The sequence below is a fragment of the Sciurus carolinensis genome, chromosome 2, assembly GCF_902686445.1.
Source record: "Sciurus carolinensis chromosome 2, mSciCar1.2, whole genome shotgun sequence".
Taxonomy (NCBI): domain Eukaryota; kingdom Metazoa; phylum Chordata; class Mammalia; order Rodentia; family Sciuridae; genus Sciurus; species Sciurus carolinensis.
The window spans coordinates 136,572,579-136,592,601 of NC_062214.1; the positions used below are offsets into that span (position 1 = coordinate 136,572,579).

Genomic DNA, 20,023 nt, shown 5'->3' on the forward strand with positions numbered 1-20,023 from the left:
TATAACTTGTATTTTGAATTATCAGTAAACTCAGAAACATTCAGTGCTTGTAAACCATAAAAATAGGTTCTTCTTCAGCAGTGAAAATTGTAATTTGGTGTTTAATTGCCAACTTGGAAAATAAAAATGTAGTTTATTTATAAATATCCCACATTTTTAATAATGAAGATTGTTGATTACCCTTCTTGCCAGTAAGAGGGAAAAGATTTTAAATACATATAATGTAGAGCTGTGTTGTTTATTTCAGTTTGGTTTTGCTGTTTTGAACTGTTTCCACTCTTTGCTAATGCCATCATAGGGACTCCAATCATGTTTGTTTACACCTTCAACAAGCTAACTTGGTTGATTATATTGCCAGAATGTAGATTATTATGGATTTCCAATAAGTTTTTAAAATGTAGATGGTTTTCAAAGAATTATTTTTTGTATTTAAGATTTTGGATTTGCTCTTCGTTTATCATAATTGTAAGTAGAAAGTGTACAAGAATACTAGGCAGAGGGCAGGAAAAAGAACTTTGCACAGAACCGAAAAGAACATTTAAGACTATTGGGGTGTTGGATCTGCTGATAACATGCTGAATGACATATGCTACATCATGTAACTTTGGGGGAACATTTCTGAATTGGGACTGGCATGAAAATGGAATTTAAAGTATCAAATGATGGTCTCTATGGCCAAAATAATGTATATTTTGTTTTTGACTTCTACATAGTAGTGAAAAGTTTCATGCTAAAATAACAGTAAACCTTTACCTGGAAATGGTCCAACTAACGTTAAAGTCATGCAATAATAATTGCAATCATGATTTTCTAATTTGGTGAAACGCTGGGGAAAGTGGAAATGTCAGGATCCCTTCTCCCCACCTCTTTTTATACACAACCCTAAAGCACTGATAAAATATTCCTCATATTTATCAAGGTGTAAGCTTGCCATTGCCCTTTACTCTCCTTCAGGTCTTAACACTTTTTCTACAGAAAAAAAGTATACTTATTTCAGACAAATGTAAGCAAAATTCACTTTGGGGGTTCTTATTTCAAGGGTGTTTTGGCTCGTCTGTCATCCATGTTAGGAATGGAACATGCAGCATATGCCGTGCATTTTTATATATTCAACCACATCTCATCAGTAGCCTTTGACGCTCACTACGCAGTTGTTCTCATTTTACTAGTAAGGAAACCGAGGTCTGGGAGGGTGACTGCCCAGGGCGCGGCCAGTGAGCTGCTGCGCCGAAATCCACACGCCAAGCTTCAGTTACAGGTACGAGGCATGATGTCATGGGCGGTGCCAGGCTGTGGTTCCGCAAGCTCCCGACGTGGGCCTGGCCGGAAACAGTGCAACAGAAGGCCCCGCCCCACTCCGCCCAGCGCTAGCGGGTGGTTGCGCCTCCCAAACCGGTCAGCTGGGCCCAAAGGTGCCGAACCTGGCGCGCGCAGGCTAGCTCCGCCCCTCAATCCGGCCCCACCCCTCACGGCCCCCAGGTCGCTCTCACAGTGACTTAGCTGGGCGTGGCGCCAGGCGGGCGCTGCTGGTGAGTCCCTGTTCATATCTGCCGGGCTTGGTTACCCACTGGGCGGGGAGGCGGAGGATGGAAGTGGGCTTATCGGCCATTACTGTGTCTTGCCAGCAGCCCTGTGGCGACGACGACGATGGACCGGGAGCCGGTGGGAAGTGTGGAAGGAGAAGCAGTCGCTGTGTCTGGAGCTGCGGCATTCGGAGACTCGGCGCGGCAGGTAGGTGGGGCCGCGGAGGCTGAGTCCAGGAGAACCGAGCGCCTCCTCGCCCTGTCAGCGGACTACCTACTTGGCCTGCCTGGCCTTCCCCCAGCCAGGCCGCCCTCCGGATGCGAGTTTAGGGGTTCCCCGTCACGGTACCCCTGCCCCACGAAACCAATTCAGAGGAAGAAGCGGACACCTCTGCCCAGTTGGGGCGCCGTTCATTCACCATCCCTTTGGGGGCAGCGACCGGACTCTGGGGCGGCCTTAGATTTCCGGGGGTGATATTCCAGCGAGTGGTTGCGAGCGAGAGAAAACAGGCGTGTCTCCAAAAGCAGTTGAAAGCCAGGTGACGCGGCTTTAGCCACTTCTCAGTCTCTTGTGGTGCAAGCGCCTGCCTTGGCATCTGCCCATAAGCATTTACAGGCTTTCATTCACTTAATCCTTATAAACGCGTGAGGTGACTGTTACTCCCATCACCAGCGAGATGTGACACGGCTCAGAACCGCACAGAAAATTGTAATTCAGTTTTCCAGTAGCCACGTTAATAAAGTAAAAAGAAACTGGTGATACTAATTTTAATATGGTGTTTTATTTAGCCCATTTTATAAAAAAAACATTTTAACGTATAATATGAAAATTAAGGCGGTATTTTACTTTTTTTTTGGTACTGCTTGAAATCCTGAATGTATTTTATTTTAGCAGCCCATCTCAGTTGTGACTGACCACATTGCAAGTGTGTTAGCCACATTGGCTTGTGGTTACTGTATTGCATAGTGCGGTTTAGCGAGTTAGGTAAAGTTCGTGGAAATTTGTTTTGGATTTGGTAGTCTAAATTAGTAGTTAATCTTGGTCTTCGATCAGATAAATCCAATGAAGGAAATGCTTTAACTGAAATCTGCTGATGAGTGTCTGACAGTTAAAAGCCTGGGGTTGCAAACCAGGCCCGATGGTGCAGGCCTATAATCCCAACTAGTACGGAGACAGGCAGTAGGATTGAAAGTTCTGCACCAGTCTCAAAATAAAAAGGGATGGGGATGTAGGACTGTGTCAGAGTGCTCCTGGATTCAATCCCAATATTGAAAAACAAAATCAAAAAAACCCCTGGAGTTGTTAATGTGTAGAAATTTTCCCAACTTCTGTGGGAAAACCTTTTCAGTGGCTTCAATTTTGAGACCTGAAGTGTTAGTAAGACATTTTCCCCAAACTGTAGGTTCCTAAAGAATTGTTCCTGAATGTAAGTGTAGCTCATATTATAATGCAATTTGCACTAACAAAACTTTTTCCACATACTAGTCTGTATGTGGAATTTCTTGTTTTTTTTTTTTTTTTTTTTTTTCTGTTTAAAAGGAGGAGGATAATATGCAAGGAGTTCAGGGGACACCACTAATTAATTAACTTCATTTTCAGTTGAGACTTGTTGATAGGTATACTTGCACTGAACCTTTAAGGCCACAGAGATTGATGTGCTTTTCCATTTGTTTTTTCTTTTTGTCACTAGAATTGTTTTCACCACTGCTTCAGCTTTGACTCTCTGTTAGCAAAGTAAACATAACTGTACTAATAATACCAGATAAATCTTTCAAGGGAGACCATTATTTGACTTAGTGGTGTTATGTGTTTTTCATATTGTTGGTTAAAATATAATATTTAAACAGTAAAGAAGGCTGCAAAGGGTAAAAATTCACAGGAATATCCCCACTGCCCTTTCTTCATATTCACATTCCCCCAAACTATCATTTCTATGCATATCTTTTCTTTTTTGTAAATACAAATGAACTCTCATACTGTATAGACTGTTTTGAAATTTGCCCTGTTTATGCCAGGGGTTTGAACTTAGGAAGAGACTAAGGGAGATGGAGATCTGGGTGGGTGGAAAGGCTGCCATTCTAAACTCCTTCCCAAGTTCATAAGAACTGACAAACACCAAGTGTCATGGAAGGAAGAAATTACAGGTCAGATCTGTGTTTAGAATTAGGTGTGTAACCAGGCCATCCAGTACTGTTGTGACGCTGTATCCAGCAGCCTCTCTGAGTGAACTTTTAATTAGAATCTCAGCTTCAGTATTTTCAAAGGAGTTAAAATTTCAGCACTACTTAATTTGTTTAGCACCTCTGTTTACCACACACAGATGTTAGAGGAACTGTTGGCTTAAAAGATATAGCAGTGGGGCTGGGGTTATATAACTCAGTGGTAGAGTGTTTGCCTAGCATGGGTGAGGCACTAGGTTCAATCCTCAGCATCACATAATAAATAAAATGAAGGTATTGTGTCTGTCTACAACTAAAAATATTTTTTTAAAAAAGCAGTGTCTTTGTTGCTACCTACCTAGTAGAAGGTGATGCAAAAAATTACGAGTGTACTATGTGTTTTAAAGAAGTCATGGGTGCCATTAGAGTATATAAAAAGAAAATCGCCTTTCAAAATATGTCCTAAAAATCAAGGTAAACAGATTTACAGTCCAAGTTAACCATACTTCATAGTTAAATGTTAAAAGACATTACCTTTCATAATTCTTTGGTGTTATAATACTCTTCAGATTCTTAGAATCTATTAATATTGATTTGTATAAGTGACAGTAAACAATTAAAAATTTTATGGAATTTGTATAAGTGATAGGTTTACTATTTATAAAAATGAGGGTACTTTTTATAATTACTGGAAATTTTGTACCAAATTATTTCTGGTTTTACTTGGCAATGTCTTCTTCATTATGTCCTGTCCAATAAATGCAAGTTAGAATCCCATGTTATAGATTGTCTTTCATAGACTTTTTACTTGCCAGTCTGCTTCCTGAAGACCAGGGGTTGACAAACTACAGTCATTTTCAGCTAGCTATCCATTTTATGTAAATTTTATTGGAACACCCCTTTATTATGTAGTGTCCATGGAAGTGGCTTCTCACAGAGTTTAATTGTGACAGAGATTTTCTGGTCTATAAAGCCTAAGACATTTTTCTTCTCCGGCCTTTACAGAAAGTTTGCTGACCCTGACCCCTGCTTAAAATGATAACCTAGGGCTGGGGAGATAGCTCAGTTGGTAGAGTGCTTGCCTCTCAGCAAGGCCCTGGGTTCAATCCCCAGACCACAAAAACAAAAAACTAAAATGATAAACCTAAAATTTGAGATTTACTATATCAAAAATTAATTTTAAACTTTTTAAAGAAAGGGCTTAAATAAAATCTTTCTCTTTCTCTCTCTCTCTCTCTCTCTCTCTCTCTCTCTCTCTCTCTCTCTCTTGTATTGGAGATTAAACCCAGGGGCACTTAACCACTGAGCCACATCCCCAGCCTTTTAAAAATATTTTATTTAGAGTCGGGGTCTCCCTAATTATTTAGTCCTGGCTCAGTTGCTGAGACTATCTTTGAACTCATGAACCTCCTGCCTCAGCCTTCTGATCTTCTGGGATTACAGGTGTATGCCACCACTCCCAGCAAATAAAATCTCTTGAATAAAAATCTTTGTGAAATATGATTAAACAACTCAAATGCCATTTTAATTCATATGTATAGAGAATGTTACTCAGATTTGTTTATACTTATCTAATTTTGGTATTCAAATGAAGTCATATTTCAGTCTTTTCCTTTTGTAGATTTAAAAAGATTTTTAGAAAGAATATAGCCAAGAGTCAAGGTTAATGGAGATTTTATACAAGGCTTTGTGACCCAGCCAGAACTTTTTTTTGTACTGGAGATTGAATGCAGGAATGTTCACCTCTGAGCTATATCCCCATTCCTTTTTATTTAATTTTGAGGCAGGGTCATACTAGGTTGCCCAAACTAGCTTTGAATTTGTAATCTTCCTGCCTCAGCCTTCTGAGAGTCACTGGGATTACAGATGTGTACAACTACTTCTGGCTCAGAATGATTTATTTTTTTGTACTGGGGATTGAACCTGGGGTGGTTAACCACTTAGCCCCATCCACAGTCCTTTTTTGTTTGTGGGGGTGGAACTAGGGATTGAACTATTGAACCCAGTGGTGCTTAACCACAGAGCTACATCCCTAGCCCTTTTTTATATTTTATTTGGAGACAGGGCCTCAATATGTTGCTGAGGCTGGCCTCAAACTTGTAATCCTCCTGCCTTAGACTCCTGAGTTGCTGGGATTACAGGTTTGCACATTTTGATTTATCAAAGTTGTCTAAGGAAAATAAAGTAGTTGAGTTAATGGGAGACATCTCTTCTCATTTGCCTGTGCTTAAAAAAAGGAAAAATTAAGCCAATTAGAGATTGCTATGGAGAGTTTTTCACTACTACACCCCTCTGGGGTGAGACTGGCAGGGTATGGTGTGGTATCATATTATGAAAGATCTGAGCTCTATTCACTGGCTGGTGATCTGACCCAACTTCTACCTTTCCTTGGCATAGGAAATTAAGGAATCTAAAAAGTCAACTCATAGTCCAGAAGGAAGCATTGATGTCAGGATAACCATAAGCCAAATCTCTATTTTTTTTTTTTTTAATTTTGAGATAGGGTCTCATTAGGTTGTTTACCATAAGTCAAATCTTAGGGAAACATGAGATTGAGTAGAAAGGGCTTTAGGTGCTGGGAACTGAGGGAGTGTGGTATAGGAAAAAGTGGTTTGGGTGAACCACTCTTCCTCATTTTGATCATGATACAGTTGGTGCATTGATCTTTACTTTTAAGGGCTAGGATTTGTTTGAACTCTCAGGACAACCTAGAGACAATTTTGAATTTTTTTTTCCAGAATAACCCATAAATAAGCCTGTGTTATCAAAATTTTCATGATCTGCAATTTCCTAAAGCAGTTGTTTCTTGCTACCAATGATGTCTTTGGGTTGGTTATACCTGGATTCAGATCCTGGCTAATGACTGAACTCACCTTTGGAAAGTAAAGAACTGATAAGAACTGTATCTGTTTTCTGACAAGAACCTTAAAGAATTGATAGAAAACAGTGCATAAAAATAAAGTTGTTGGGCTGGGGAGATAGCTCAGTTGGTAGAGAGGCCCGGAGTTCAAGCCCCAGCACTGCAAAAAAAAAAAAAAAAAAAAAAAAAGTTGCTTATACTTGTATAACTGAGCAATTCCAGTCTACTATGTTTATCAATATAATAACATCTCTGTAACACCAGTTCAAAGAACTTTTGTTGTGGTTGCCCATAAGTTTAAGAATCTTTAAGGAGACAAAATTTTTGTGCTGTGAACTGTCATAGAGAATACCACCAACATGATTCTAATTATGGTAGTCTTATAGTCCTATATATCTTACTTTGGTTTAGTTTTAAAATCATACCAGCAATACATGAATATTCTCATCACAAACCAGTAACAAAATGCAAAAAGAATAGTCTTCTTAATCATTCACTTGTCTTAACCTTTTCCCACACCTGAGTTCCTATTTATGGATGTAACCACAGTTATCAGATTTTTCTTCACCATATGTATTGTTTCCGTTGTGAAACTGAATAAGATGATGCAGAATCTTTGTTAAGAGTTTAAAATTGAGGTATGATGACAGCAAACAAGTTCTTTATGATCTTCTGCGGTATGCATTTACTTTGAGTTTGAAACATGACTGTATATATGTGATAAAATTAGTATTTCTCTAGGAGTAAAATTTGGATGTAGTTGAAATCCCATAGACAAGTAAAACAAGTAGTTTTCACTTGTACATCTTTTTACTATAAAAAACTTCTATTCCTCAGGTATACCATTGACTAAGAAATTTGGAAGTTCAAGGGTAGAACATTGATGGTCTACGTTTTAGATTTGGTTTACAGATGTGTTTTTATTTGGTTTGCAAGGTATCTAAAATATTTTCTTTCTAATTTAAATGTCTAGTTGGGGCATGCATTCTCCACAGGATCCACCCATCTTCAATAGAGTTTTACTCATTTTTGGTACTTGCTTGGCTCTAAAAGGCACTTGAATTTAGGAGTCCTGTTTTGTGTGAGAGATTTTTAAGTTAAGCTGAACTGCTTTTCTTATGCTTATACATAGGTAAACTCAAATCCAAAAACTTAAGAGTTCCCTAATATAGTTTTCTTATTTTATGTACTTACTATGTGTATGTATGCATGTTTTTCCTTTAATATTTTATACTAATACTTCCTTAGTTCCTATTAGTCTTTATAACGATTGATGTCCAGCGTCCAGCACTTTTCGCATATATATAGCATTGGGATTGCGCTGACTCTAAGCGTGGTGCTTGATTTATTACCTGTTGACCTAAACAAAAATTTTTTATCAGTTCTGTTTTCTTTAACCTCAGCAATTATGCAGATTTTTAAAAAAATGAACTCTGCATACATATTATACTTAGATTTTTAAAAAATTACTTAAGGATTGGTTTATTTTTAAGTCCCTAAAATAAATCAGACTTTGTGTGTGTGTGTGATGAAAGAAAATTTCACTTGAAACTAATTTTTTAAATTTATTATTGATATAGATGAATAATGAAAGAGGCTTTGAAAATGTAGAACTGGGAGTCATAGGAAAAAAGAAGAAAGTCCCAAGGAGGGTAATCCACTTTGTTAGTGGTGAAACAATGGAAGAATATAGTACAGATGAAGATGAAGTTGATGGACTAGAGAAGAAAGATGTTTTGCCTACTATTGATCCGGTAGGTTGATATTGGTGATCTTTTTGATTAACTTGTTTCCTCTTAAAACAATTGAAAATTAGGAGCCTTTTGAAAAATAAACCAGCTATATTCTGATTATAAAATTATACATTGTGATTTTGGTAGAAAATTGTATTTTACACAATATGGATGGAAATATTTCTAGCAGTTCAGTAGCCTGAATTGTCAGAGTTCACTGTCAATAGATTTATATAAGAATTTTCTCTTTTCTTTTTCTGAGACAATGTTGCTATATGTCACACAGCCTACCTTTGAACTCACAATTCTAATTTAGCATCCTGAATAGCTGGGATTACAGGCATGTGCCAGCATGTTCCAGCATGTCCATCTTCTATAAAAAAAGATTTATTGAATTGCTAGAATCCTAGTTTTCTTTTTTTGGTATTTGGGATTGAACCCAGGGATGCTTTACCACTGAGCTAAAGTGCAGCCCTTTTTATCTTTTAAGACAGAATCTAAGTTGCTCAGAGACTTGCTAAATTGCCCAGACTGGCCTCAAACTTGCAATTCTTCTGTCTCAGTCTCCTGAGTTGCTGGGATTATAAGCATGTGCCATGGAACCCTGCCCCAGTTCCTTTGAATTAGGGACCATATTACACTGATGGTTTCTACTCCAGTCCCTTAAGAATTGTCAGTTCTTTTTTTAATATGGTCTCAGGTTTTGATTAGAAGATAGGAGTGTGCAGTTCTTAATTAAACTTAAAAATTTCAAAATTATACAGAATGTGACTATAAATTTATAAGACATTTTAAAAAAGGAGTGCTGCCTTTTCAAGCAGTTGTATTGAGAGTCCAGTTGGTCCCATATTTACAATGTGTGCTTTTTAACATGTACTATATTAGGTGCTAGTGATATAGCAGTGCGCAATATGAATTTGTTATTATATACTAGTTGGAAGATGGACAGTAAACAAATGTATACTGTAATTATCAGGCTCTGAAAAGTGCTGTGAATAAAATAAACCATAGTAATAGGTTAGAGAATCAAATTATATTTGATTTGGGAAATGTTATTACTGATTTTTCATCAGACTTGGCTTTAAATAAATTTTGGCTATTAACAAATCATACCTAGCTGGATGCAGTGGTGCACACCTGTCATCCCAGTGACTTAGGAGGCTGAGGCACGAGGATCACAAGGTCAAGGCAACCTCAGCAACTTAGTGAGGCCTTATACAACTTAGTGAGATCTTGTCTTAAAAAAAAATAAATAAAAGGGCTGGGATGTAGCTCAGTGGTAAAGTGCCCCTAAGTTTAATCACCTGTAACAAAAAAAAAAAAAAAGAAAGAAAGAAAGAAAGAAAGAAAAATATCTTTTACCATATTGGAGTATGTTCACAGATGATGGATCTGAATCTTGGAGTATTTTGATAGCAGAAAACTATGAAACTACTTCCAGTTGCTGTTAAACTTTCTTTCTTGTGTTTGTGAACTAATAAGCATCATTTAAAGTTTGTGTTTGCCTCTCTAGATTCACTCTTTTCTGCTAGATTCTCCATTGGGTTCTGACATGAACTGCATCAGAAGACTTCCTGTCTTCTGGCTTCCTTTTTTTTTTTTGGTGGTGGTGGTTCTAGGAATTAAACCTAGGGCCTCAGCAGAAAATTAGAGGGCAGGAAAAAAAATATTAAATTGTTATTTATTTTTCATCATCTAGAATCTAGGATTCCTTTTATGCTATATGCCATGGGTAAATGTATGCTTTGAGGCCACAGCTGCTGGGAAGTTTTCTCCATTTGGGCACTCTCTCTGGTTTCCCATTAAGTGCTGTCTCTTTTTATCCTTTACACATAGGGATTGTCTTAGTCCATTTGGCATTGCCAATAACAGAAAAATCTGACTGCATATCTTGTAAGGAACAGAATTCTCTGATTTACAGTTGTGGAGGGTGGTAAGTCCAAGATTGGAAGAGTCAGAGAGAAAATTGCCCTTCTATAACCTATTCCTATGATGATATTAATTTATTAAGAGAGCAGAGTCCTCATGGTCTCATCACCTGTCATTAGGCCCTACCTCACACTTGCATTAGGGATTAAATTTCCAAGACTTGCTTGTGGGTAACCCATTCAAACCATAGCAGGGCTACTAAGGGTTTTCTCAGTTTTTAGCTATGGGTACTTTTGGGGAAAAAAAAAAAAAAATCCTACATTTACACAGACTTAATTAAAACTTGCCATTTAAAATGCAGATTTAAGATAAATATTCCTGGCATTTGATACAGACGGAGAATAAGAAATGAAGACCTAAGCTGAGCATGATGGGCACATGCCTGTAATCCCAGCCATTCCAGAAAAAGAGGCAAGAGGATCATAAATTCAAGCCCTGCCTGAGTCATTTCACGAGACCCTATCTCAAAAATAAAAAGGTCTGGGCATGTAGCTCAGTGATAGAGCATTTCTGGGTTCAATTCTAGTCCTTCAAAAAAAAAAGTTGTTCTAGATTTTTTAAATAATTTTATAGTAATTCACTTAGATTTTGCTTTAGGATAAGCATTTCTTTATATATTTAAAAATTTTTATTATGGTATAGTTAGTACTCCCCTCCACTTCGCGGACTGGGGGTCAAATCTAGAGCCTTGCACATGCTAGGCAAGCACTTTATCACTGAACTACATCCTAGCCCAAGCTAGAACTGAATCCTTTGTATGCTTTTTTCCTATATATATATATATATATATACATATGATAAAGTTTAATTTATACATTAAGCACAGTAAGAGATTACTAACTAAAAATGGAACAATTATAACAACATACTGTAATAACTGTGATTCTTAGGTAAGATCTTTTCCAAAGAATGGAATTTTCTATTTAGTATTTTCAGACCAAGGTTGACTGTTGGAAACTGAAACCATGGAAAGCAAAACTGGATAAGCAAAGGAATACTATAGTCAGAATTGAAAATTCCTCATTTTTTGTCTGTCAAATTTTTTAAGGAAAAGGACATTATAGTATGGCAGGTCTACAAGGAAATGGGCACTGTCATACATTTCTGGTGAATATTGATTGGTAAATTTTCTAGATTGAAGTTTTGCAGTGTGGGTGAAAAACTTTCTAAATTGATTATTTTTGGCCTAGTTAATTATACCTTTTAGGAATGTAAGCATAAAGGGAAATAAGCTTATATAAGAAGCTTAATTATAATATTAAAAAAGTGGGAAAAAATAAAGATAATACAACAATATTATAAAACATATATATACACAGATGCATACACACACATGTACACTCAGGAAAAAAGTGAAAATATGGACTAAAATGTTAATGATAATTCAGGTGGTAGAAAATGGGTGACTTAAATGTTTTAAATATTTTGCTCCATTTTCTAAGTGTTCTATAATAAGCATTACTTTTTATAATCTGAGAAGTTTAAAAATAAGAGGTATCCAGTCTTGATGGGGAAGGAAGAGATGGATACTTAAAATCTTGAAGGAAAAAAATGAAACATTTTGAGTTTTAGCATTATAAAATTAAAGCCTTGAAGCACCCAAGATCTGTCCAAGTTTTGCTATTACTAGGATGATGGTGGTAGTAATGCTGTAAGTGCACCAGGCACAGTTCCAGTTTAGACTCTTGAGCTACCTATCATTTTGATTCAGTAAAGTCAGTACAAAGGGCCTTTTAAATTATTTTTGTATCATAGTGTGGGATAATGCTAGATTTTATTCAGGAATCTTTATCCAGTTCCTCACCCCTGAAGCAGGTTTAATTCTTTAGTAGTCCTAGCTTGGATGTTAGTAGTTATTGTCTCTGGAAACAACCCCAGAATAATCATGGCACTGAGAAATAATGTATGCTTTCTTCCAAAGCATGCCTTTTTTTTTTTTTTTTTTTTTGCATACTGGGGAATGAAGTCAGGGACCTTTACCACTGAGTTACTCTACAGTCCTTTTACTTTTTTATTTTGAGACAGGGTCTTGCAAAGTTGCTGAGGCTAGCTCCAATTTGTGATCCTCCTGCCTCAGCCTGAGTTGCTGAGATTACAGGTGCATTCCACCGTACCTGCTAGCCTGCCTGGTCCTAAGTAGTTCCTTTGCCCTTTTCATTTATTTTGTTATGAAATTTGGTTTCTTTCCTTATACTTCTGCCAGTGTCCCTCTAACTGTAAACCATAAAGTCATAGTATCTTAAAACAGAGCCCTTAAAGCTCTCCTTATCTCACATGAGACCTACCTTGCTTAAATACAATAGATTTAATCAGTGAGTCAGTAACATACAGTGTTTTTTGGTTGACTGTGTTTGCTAGAGCTACCTTACATCTGTATCTTTTCAGACACACCAAAGAAATTGACATATCTACTTTTCATGGCAAGACTGTCTACTCAGTCTTTCTATATATGTATATATCACACATATATATGTATTTACGTGTGTGTGTATATATAGGTATGCACATATACATTATACACACACACACATGTATACATACATACATAGGTACCAGGGACTAAACCCAGGGGTGCTTAACCAGAGCCACATTCCCAGCCCTTTTTAATACTTTATTTAAAGATAGGGTCTAAGTTGTTTAGGGCCTCACTAAATTGCTGATACCATCTTGAACTTGTGATCCTCCTGCCTCAGCCTCCTGAGCTACTGGGATTATAGGCATGTACCATCATGCCTGGCTTTAATGTATTTTAGCTAAAACGATTATGGATAAGTTTATCTCTCCTAGGAAGCAATATTAAAGCAATTGTTAATGTATTTGATTGTAGGCTCTATATATACTATGTTCCATGTTTTCTTCTGCTGCCTTTTTTTTTTTTGAGATGGGTTCTCACTAAGTTAACCAGCTGGTCTTGAATTCTTGGACTCAAGGAATCCTTCTGCCTCAACCTTCCTAGTAGCTGGGACTTCAGGCATGTACCACCACACCTGGTTGTATATTGCAGTCACTTTTTAATCTTTAAGGGAACCAAAAAAACCTCATCTTTTCACACTTGTCTCTTGTATTCGTGTCATTAAATTTTGGTGTGTCCTTACTTATCCTGCTTCAACTCTGTGAACCTTAACTTCCGCACTGTAATATAAGTGTGTAAGACTGTGTGATTCTTAGGGTTCTTTTGATTTTATATCATCTCTGGTACTGTGTTTATGAACACTGAAGACAAAAAACAAGACAGGAGAAAGACTTCAGATTATCATCAATTTGTGAGTAATCTAGACTGAATTACCAACTTCATTTCAGTGGCTGCATCTTTTTTTTGCTTCTTCTGTGGACTTAAGGTGGTGGTAATTATATGGGCAAATGTAAAATATCTGTGCAATACTTTCTTTAGATTAAAATTTTTGATTGCATTGCAGTGTGTGTATATTGTATGTACCTACCATGTAATCGACTACTTCCTTCTACTTCATTTATAAATATAAATAATGTGTTTAGGTATGAATGTTGCTAACCTGACTTCTTGTTGCAGACAAAACTTACCTGGGGCCCCTACTTATGGTTTTACATGCTTCGGGCTGCCACGTCAACCCTTTCAGGTATTGCTTTTCTGTTTGAATAGTGTATAATTGCTGTAATATACTCCAAGAACAAAGAACTTTGCCAAATGGAATGTTTCCAAACTGAAGGGAGAAACAAAAGGGAGTTAATCACTTTGCCTTAGCAGCTAGCTAGCTAGCATTGGAAGATAGTAATCCAATTTGTACATTCTTTAGCTTCTGATTGTTTATTTTTTAGCACTGGGGATTGAGCCCAGAGGTGTTTTACCACTGAGCTACACCCCCAGCACTTTTAACTTTTTGAGACAGGGTCTTGTAAAGTTGTTCAATCTGGCCTTGAACTTATGATCCTCTGCCTCAGCCTCCATAGTCAGAGAGTTTATAGGAGTGCACCACTGTGCCCAGTCTGTTAGCATTTATTATGCTACTTTGTCATTCAGTTTCTTACTGGTTTTGTTCTTGTTCTATCACATTCCTGTAGTTATACTTCATTTATAGTTTTTATTTTGTTAGTATTTCATTTCTTAAACTGAAATACTACTAAAGTTATATCTGAAGAGAATGAATTATCAATTAATGACTAGTCATGTTAATTTAAATATAAGTTTAAACTATAAAACTTCCAATTTTAGCTTCTATTACTTTCAATCTTTTACTGGGGCATATTGTGAATAGTAATTGATTCAATAGCATTTACAAATATTCACTATACGTTAAGGACAGTCTGGTGTAATGGAAGGAACATGTGTTTTAGATTCATACCTAGATTAGAATTTTAGATCTTCTTTGTCAGTTTAGGAAAGTCCTTTAAATTGCTAAGCCTAATATTTCACCATGGCTGCCACATGGTAGGTGCTTAATGAGAAAGTCACCCCTCTCCTCCAGCCCAGTGATATCCCAACTTTCTAAGGTATACATTTTTCTTAAAGAAATGGACATATAACATCATTATAATACCTGGCAAGAAGTGTTGTAACAGAAATGTGAACAGACTGTTTTTGGGAGCCCAGAAGGTGCTACTAATGCTTCTTAGAGAAATCAGAAAAGATATATGGGTTTTAATATTCCTAGCATCTTACATACAGAATGTGCTCAAGAAACATTTATGGAATTATATGCCTTTATCTTTTGTGTCTTTAGTGTGTGACTTTCTTGGAGAGAAGATTGCATCTGTTTTGGGTATCAGCACCCCAAAATACCAATATGCCATTGATGAGTATTACCGGATGAAAAAGGAGGTGTGTCTTCTTTTTATATATTTTTTTGATTTGTTTTGGTTTGCTGTAGATTTGATGGGTTGCATAATGAGCTTATGCAGCTGCCCAAAAGATAGCACCTTTATTCTTTTTGTGTGTGCTGCTGGTGATCAAACCCAGGGCCCTGCACATGCTAGGCAAGTGCTCTACCACTGAAGATAACTCCTTTAGTTTACAAAATTAATAAACATTTTAGAATTCTTTAAAACTGGAATTTCCTTAAGATCCATGTGCAAAACTGTTAGGTTTCATTGTGTTAGTCCTGTGTGAGATGCCTCATGTACATTAATCTTCACATACCATTTTTGAATCTATTCTAATTTTAAGATGAAGAAATAAGACTCAGCCTCTGTATTTAGACACATGGGCTAGATGTAGAAGTGATACTAGAAATGGCTATGTGCCCACTATTAAAGTGCAAAGATGTAAGGACTATTATGTTAGCAGGAGGTAGTGAGGCCCTAGATTGGGGGATGACAGGAGTTTAGACTTAAAGAATAAGAAACACTTAGTGCTTTAAGAGCAAATTAAGCAAATTAAGGATAGTTCAGGTGAAGTTAGAATGTAGAAGTTGTGAAAGATACATTGTGTATTTGGGGGTGTAACAAGAATGGCATTTTATTTGTCCCTTGAGGGTAGTGGCTGGAGATGAGTTTGGAACAGTCACCTGACTATATTTGTTGTGTGGTTTCAAACATGTTTCATGAACAGATGTTATTTTTAACACTGTGAGCCCTGTTTAGAGCCTAATTACCTCATTTGGACTATTGCAATAGCCTCCTAAATGGTCTGTCTTAATTTTCACACCCCAAATTAATCTTCCCTGTATTAACTACCACTACCAAAGGGTACAAAACAGATGCCACCTTCTCAATGAATTTAGAGTTGAAGAATTAGAGATTAGTTATTCTTTTATGGATCTTTATAGTACTTATTTGTTTTAATACTCTTTACATGTCTTAACTTCCCTACTATATTATAAACTTTTTCAGGGCAGGAACTTAAGGTGCTTATGGGAAAATTAATCATGCTATACAAATGAACTATCCTATTCAACTGAATAGACTGGCACTTTATAATTGCAGTGATATAGTATTTGCCAATTTTTAAATTTAGATTATGCTTAATCTAAATTAAAAAAAAATCCCCTGTCAAAGTTAATTCAGGACTCATCTAAGCTAGTGCTAGACCATGTTTTAAAAATAACTCGACTTGCTTTATGTTTTATAATAACTAAGTTTTATAATAGCTATTTTATTTGGGGAAGAAGGGAAGGAGAGTGTGTCTCATTTAGACAAAACTGAATTGAACATGATACTGACTTGGTTAAAAAAATATGAACAGCTGTTGGTGAGAGAAGAAATACTGTTCCTTTTGGACATTAATATTTCAACTACTGCTATTTCCCATTTTTAGGAAGAAGAAGAAGAAGAAGAAAACAGGATGTCTGAAGAAGCAGAAAGACAATACCAACAGAATAAGCTTCAGGATGATTCCATTGTTCAGACAGATCAACCAGAAACAGTGGTGTCCAGTTCATTTGTGAATCTTAATTTTGAAATGGAGGAAGACTGTGAAGTAATTATGGAAAACAAACAAAATTCAGGCTCTGCCCCACAATAGAATGAAATGACTATCAAACTTCAAATCCTAAAGCTTTCTTTTTTTAATATCAGGAACTTTCACATTCTCTATTTAGTGAAACATAAACAATTATTTATATTTTAAATTATTAAGTTATCTGGAAAGGAGAAGTGTTTCTTCATTCTTAGGCTCTAACTTGCAAAAGTCAGATTTGAAATTTATATATTTGCACTATGCTTTTGCTGTGTGTTGAAATTAGTGCTTTGGTTTTTCCTTTTTGCAATGCTGGACATTGAGCCCCAAGGCTTTGTGCGTGCTAGGCAAGCACTCTACCACCGAACTACACCCTTAGCACAATGCTTTGGTTTTAAATGATCTTTAAAAAAAAAAGGTTAACGACATTCTAGATTCCTAACAAGAAGAGTTAATTTTCTGTTGTTTGTTTACTTTTTAAAAAAGGTAAGTTGTTAAGGGTATCTGGAGCTGATAATCTTACAGTCTCAGATTAAAATGAGTATTGATCCTCTCCCCAGATTTTCTCATGTTATGCCTTACATTTTATGCTTTGCATTTAATCTATTTAACCATTAATTTCACACTAAGCATGGTTCACTGAGTGTGTAATAAAAGGAACAAGATGGAAGCACCCTGAATTTTCCTTTTATTGAGGATAACATTTTTGGAAAACTGTCTGAATTTACTACACCAAATATTAAAATGGGTGCTGGGGATTGAACTCAGGGCATGCTAGGCAAGTACTCTACCTCTGAGCAACATCCCCAGCCCTGAGTTTCCTTTTTTTTTTTTTTTTTTTAAATGAAAGTCAGTAGTTATTAAAATTAAATAACTAGCTTTCTTCATAATGTTGATACTAAGAATGAATTTATTAGTATATTCATATTCAAATGGTAATACTTAGTGATTATCCATATAGCATCCTGTTTATGTCACTCATTCAGCCCTAAATGCCTCCTATAGGCAAATGAGTTGGGTGGGAATTGGTGTACAGAACAGGTTGAAGGCATCAGAAGACATTAAATGTTGTTCAAGGTACAATACTTAACATAGTAACAATGAAATTAGTTACTTGTCTCCTTCACCATTTCGAAGTAGCAACCTGGTTGGCTTATTTCTCTTATCTCCTGGTTTATTTGCAAACTTTACAAAGTTATTTAATAAGCCAATTTTGAAAATATTTCTAAACATATGTAGAACCTCATGAGATGTCTGTATTACTTTGATTTACAACTAAATATGGATAAAGATGAATGCATAGAGTGTTTTAGAAATGCTGACCTTAACTTTTTCAAGCTGGCTGAGTTGGTATACACCTGTAATCACAGCAATTTGGTAGACTGGAGGCAGGAGGATTGCATGTTTGAGGCCACCTTGAGCAACTTAAGGAGATGCTATCTCAAAAAATAAAAGGACTGGTGATGTAGCTCAGTGGTAAAGCTTCAAAGTACCACAAAAAGGGCTTCTTCACAAACTTAAAAAGGGCTTTTAGAAATCAGTGGCTATATTAACAGCCTTCTAACCAGCATTGGGCTTTCAATCTTAAATTTATCTAAGATATAGTTTAAAAGAAATTCAAAATGCAGAAATCTATTTAAAAAAGTCATACAAATCTATCTGTTGTTAGTGTGCACGGATTGAGTTCAATTGAAATTTGAAAAATTTCAACTGGAAGTTGAAAGATCAAGTGAAAGCTGAAGTTCTTTAAGTTCTTCAACTGAAATTAGAAGAATTTAGGAAGAAAACTTCATGGGAATCTTTAGTTATGTAGATTCATGGTATGGTGGTTCATATTGTGTGATGGTAATAATTTTATTCATGGTTGTAAACTACATAACTTAGTGCTTAAAGGATTCTCAACAGTGTCTGTAATGTCAACATAAATTATAGTTTATTAACAGCTCTAAAATATGCTTGGGTGACCTCTTCCTTTAAACTGAGATAGTACCTCTAATTCAGATATTTGGTTATTAAGTGAAGGCAGTTATGTCTAAACATGGTCTCCTGAATCTTTTCCATACAGGTACTAATATCTAAAAAAGTTTTCCTAGAAACTTTTCTGACTGTAGTAGAAGAAAGATAGTGGCTTATGAAGGGTATATGTTTCTTGAATTTTACTTTCACTACATGCCCCAAAGTGGCCAGTTTGTAATGTTTATAGTTATTCACTGTGCCTTACATTTTTATACTTTTTTGTTTATGCAAACTATAAAATTTCCCATAAATGCATTAAATGGTTTGTCTTATTTCAAGCATCTTTCACTTTTTCCTACTTTTTAACCCTTTGAAAAATTATATTTCCTTGGGATCAGAGTTCATGATATTCTGCTTCTAATCTTATCAGAAAAACTAAACAATTAGTATAAAGGAAGAGCCTTTACTGAATTAAATAAATTTTCTAACAAAAAAGATTCTCTAATAAAAATCCCTAAAAAATGTGAAGTTTTATTAAATGTAACTGTGGTACTGGCTAAGTAAGGCAGACAGATTTCTTTTTATATCAGTGATTTTAATAAAAGTAAAATATTAGTTTGAATACTGCTTGACAATCCTATTAAAAGAAAGATAATGTCCAGACACTTCTAACCCAGAAATGAGATGGCTTCACCCTTAATAGATAAGTCATTTAACATCCTTGATATATATATAATGTTTTAGATGAAGAATGAAGGTTAAATGACCAATAATTTAAAGAAATCCTCAAATATTCTAATTGTGTGAGAATTTCCTTTATCTCTAAAGATTATACAGATTTAAACAACATCTCTATACCTACAGCAAATCGCACTTGCCCTATCTGAGCTAAATGAAACCAGAACTTACCTCCTAAAAAGCAGTATTTGGTCCTATTGCTTCCAAGCTATTATAAAAAAATTCCAGGAACCAAAACATTTTCTGCATTCTTTAGAGACATTTTATTTAAACCATTTCTAAAAGAATTCTGCTTCAAAGGTTTCACATGCAGCATTCAAGCATCTTAATGAAGACAGTCTAGCTTTTCAGAGATCATGTGTCATCAAGATCTGCAGAGTTTTCATTGTCATTTGCAACAAGGGCTTCTCTGTTTTCATAAGTCCAGAAGCCATTGAGATCAATTAGAATGGTCGTGACTGTGTCTCCTTGATTACTGTTGATTAAATCCTGAAGAGAGATTTTCAAAGGATCCTTTGGTTTTACCATGTCAAAAATTTCATCCTGCAAAAGAAAGAAAGAAGTAAAATCTGATACTAATATCTGTCACAGTGATCTAAAATTCAGGGCTGACAATTAAGCTCTTATATAATTTTTTATTCTACTCTATTTGACAGGTAGCATCTCCTTTACCTGTAATCACAGAATCTTACTGGGAGATGCCTGAGCTATGTGATTGCTATTCCTCATTTTATAGATGAAGAAATAGGTTCAG

At 36.0% G+C, this 20,023-nt stretch overlaps 2 protein-coding genes across 4 annotated transcripts in view; one reads left to right on the forward strand and one right to left on the reverse strand.

Moving 5' to 3' along the window:
• Positions 1 to 1,586: 1,586 nt before the first annotated feature.
• On the forward strand, positions 1,587 to 18,851 carry Fam177a1 (family with sequence similarity 177 member A1). Its single transcript, XM_047541488.1, is given in 6 exon segments — positions 1,587 to 1,615; positions 1,617 to 1,731; positions 8,124 to 8,297; positions 13,735 to 13,801; positions 14,903 to 15,000; positions 16,435 to 18,851. Coding segments are annotated over 6 exon segments (690 nt in total). The 3' UTR covers positions 16,642 to 18,851.
• Positions 18,852 to 19,295: 444 nt separating this feature from the next.
• The window catches only part of Ppp2r3c (protein phosphatase 2 regulatory subunit B''gamma), a 44,609-nt gene continuing 43,881 nt past the window's right edge, over positions 19,296 to 20,023 (reverse strand). The window contains exon 12 of one of the 3 annotated variants that reach the window (XM_047541485.1): positions 19,296 to 19,812. In XM_047541485.1, coding sequence (XP_047397441.1) covers positions 19,624 to 19,812 — 189 coding nt within the window. In that variant the 3' untranslated portion in view covers positions 19,296 to 19,623. The remainder of the gene's footprint in view (positions 19,813 to 20,023) is intronic. The other 2 variants (XM_047541484.1, XR_007107245.1) reach the window with 2 other exon arrangements.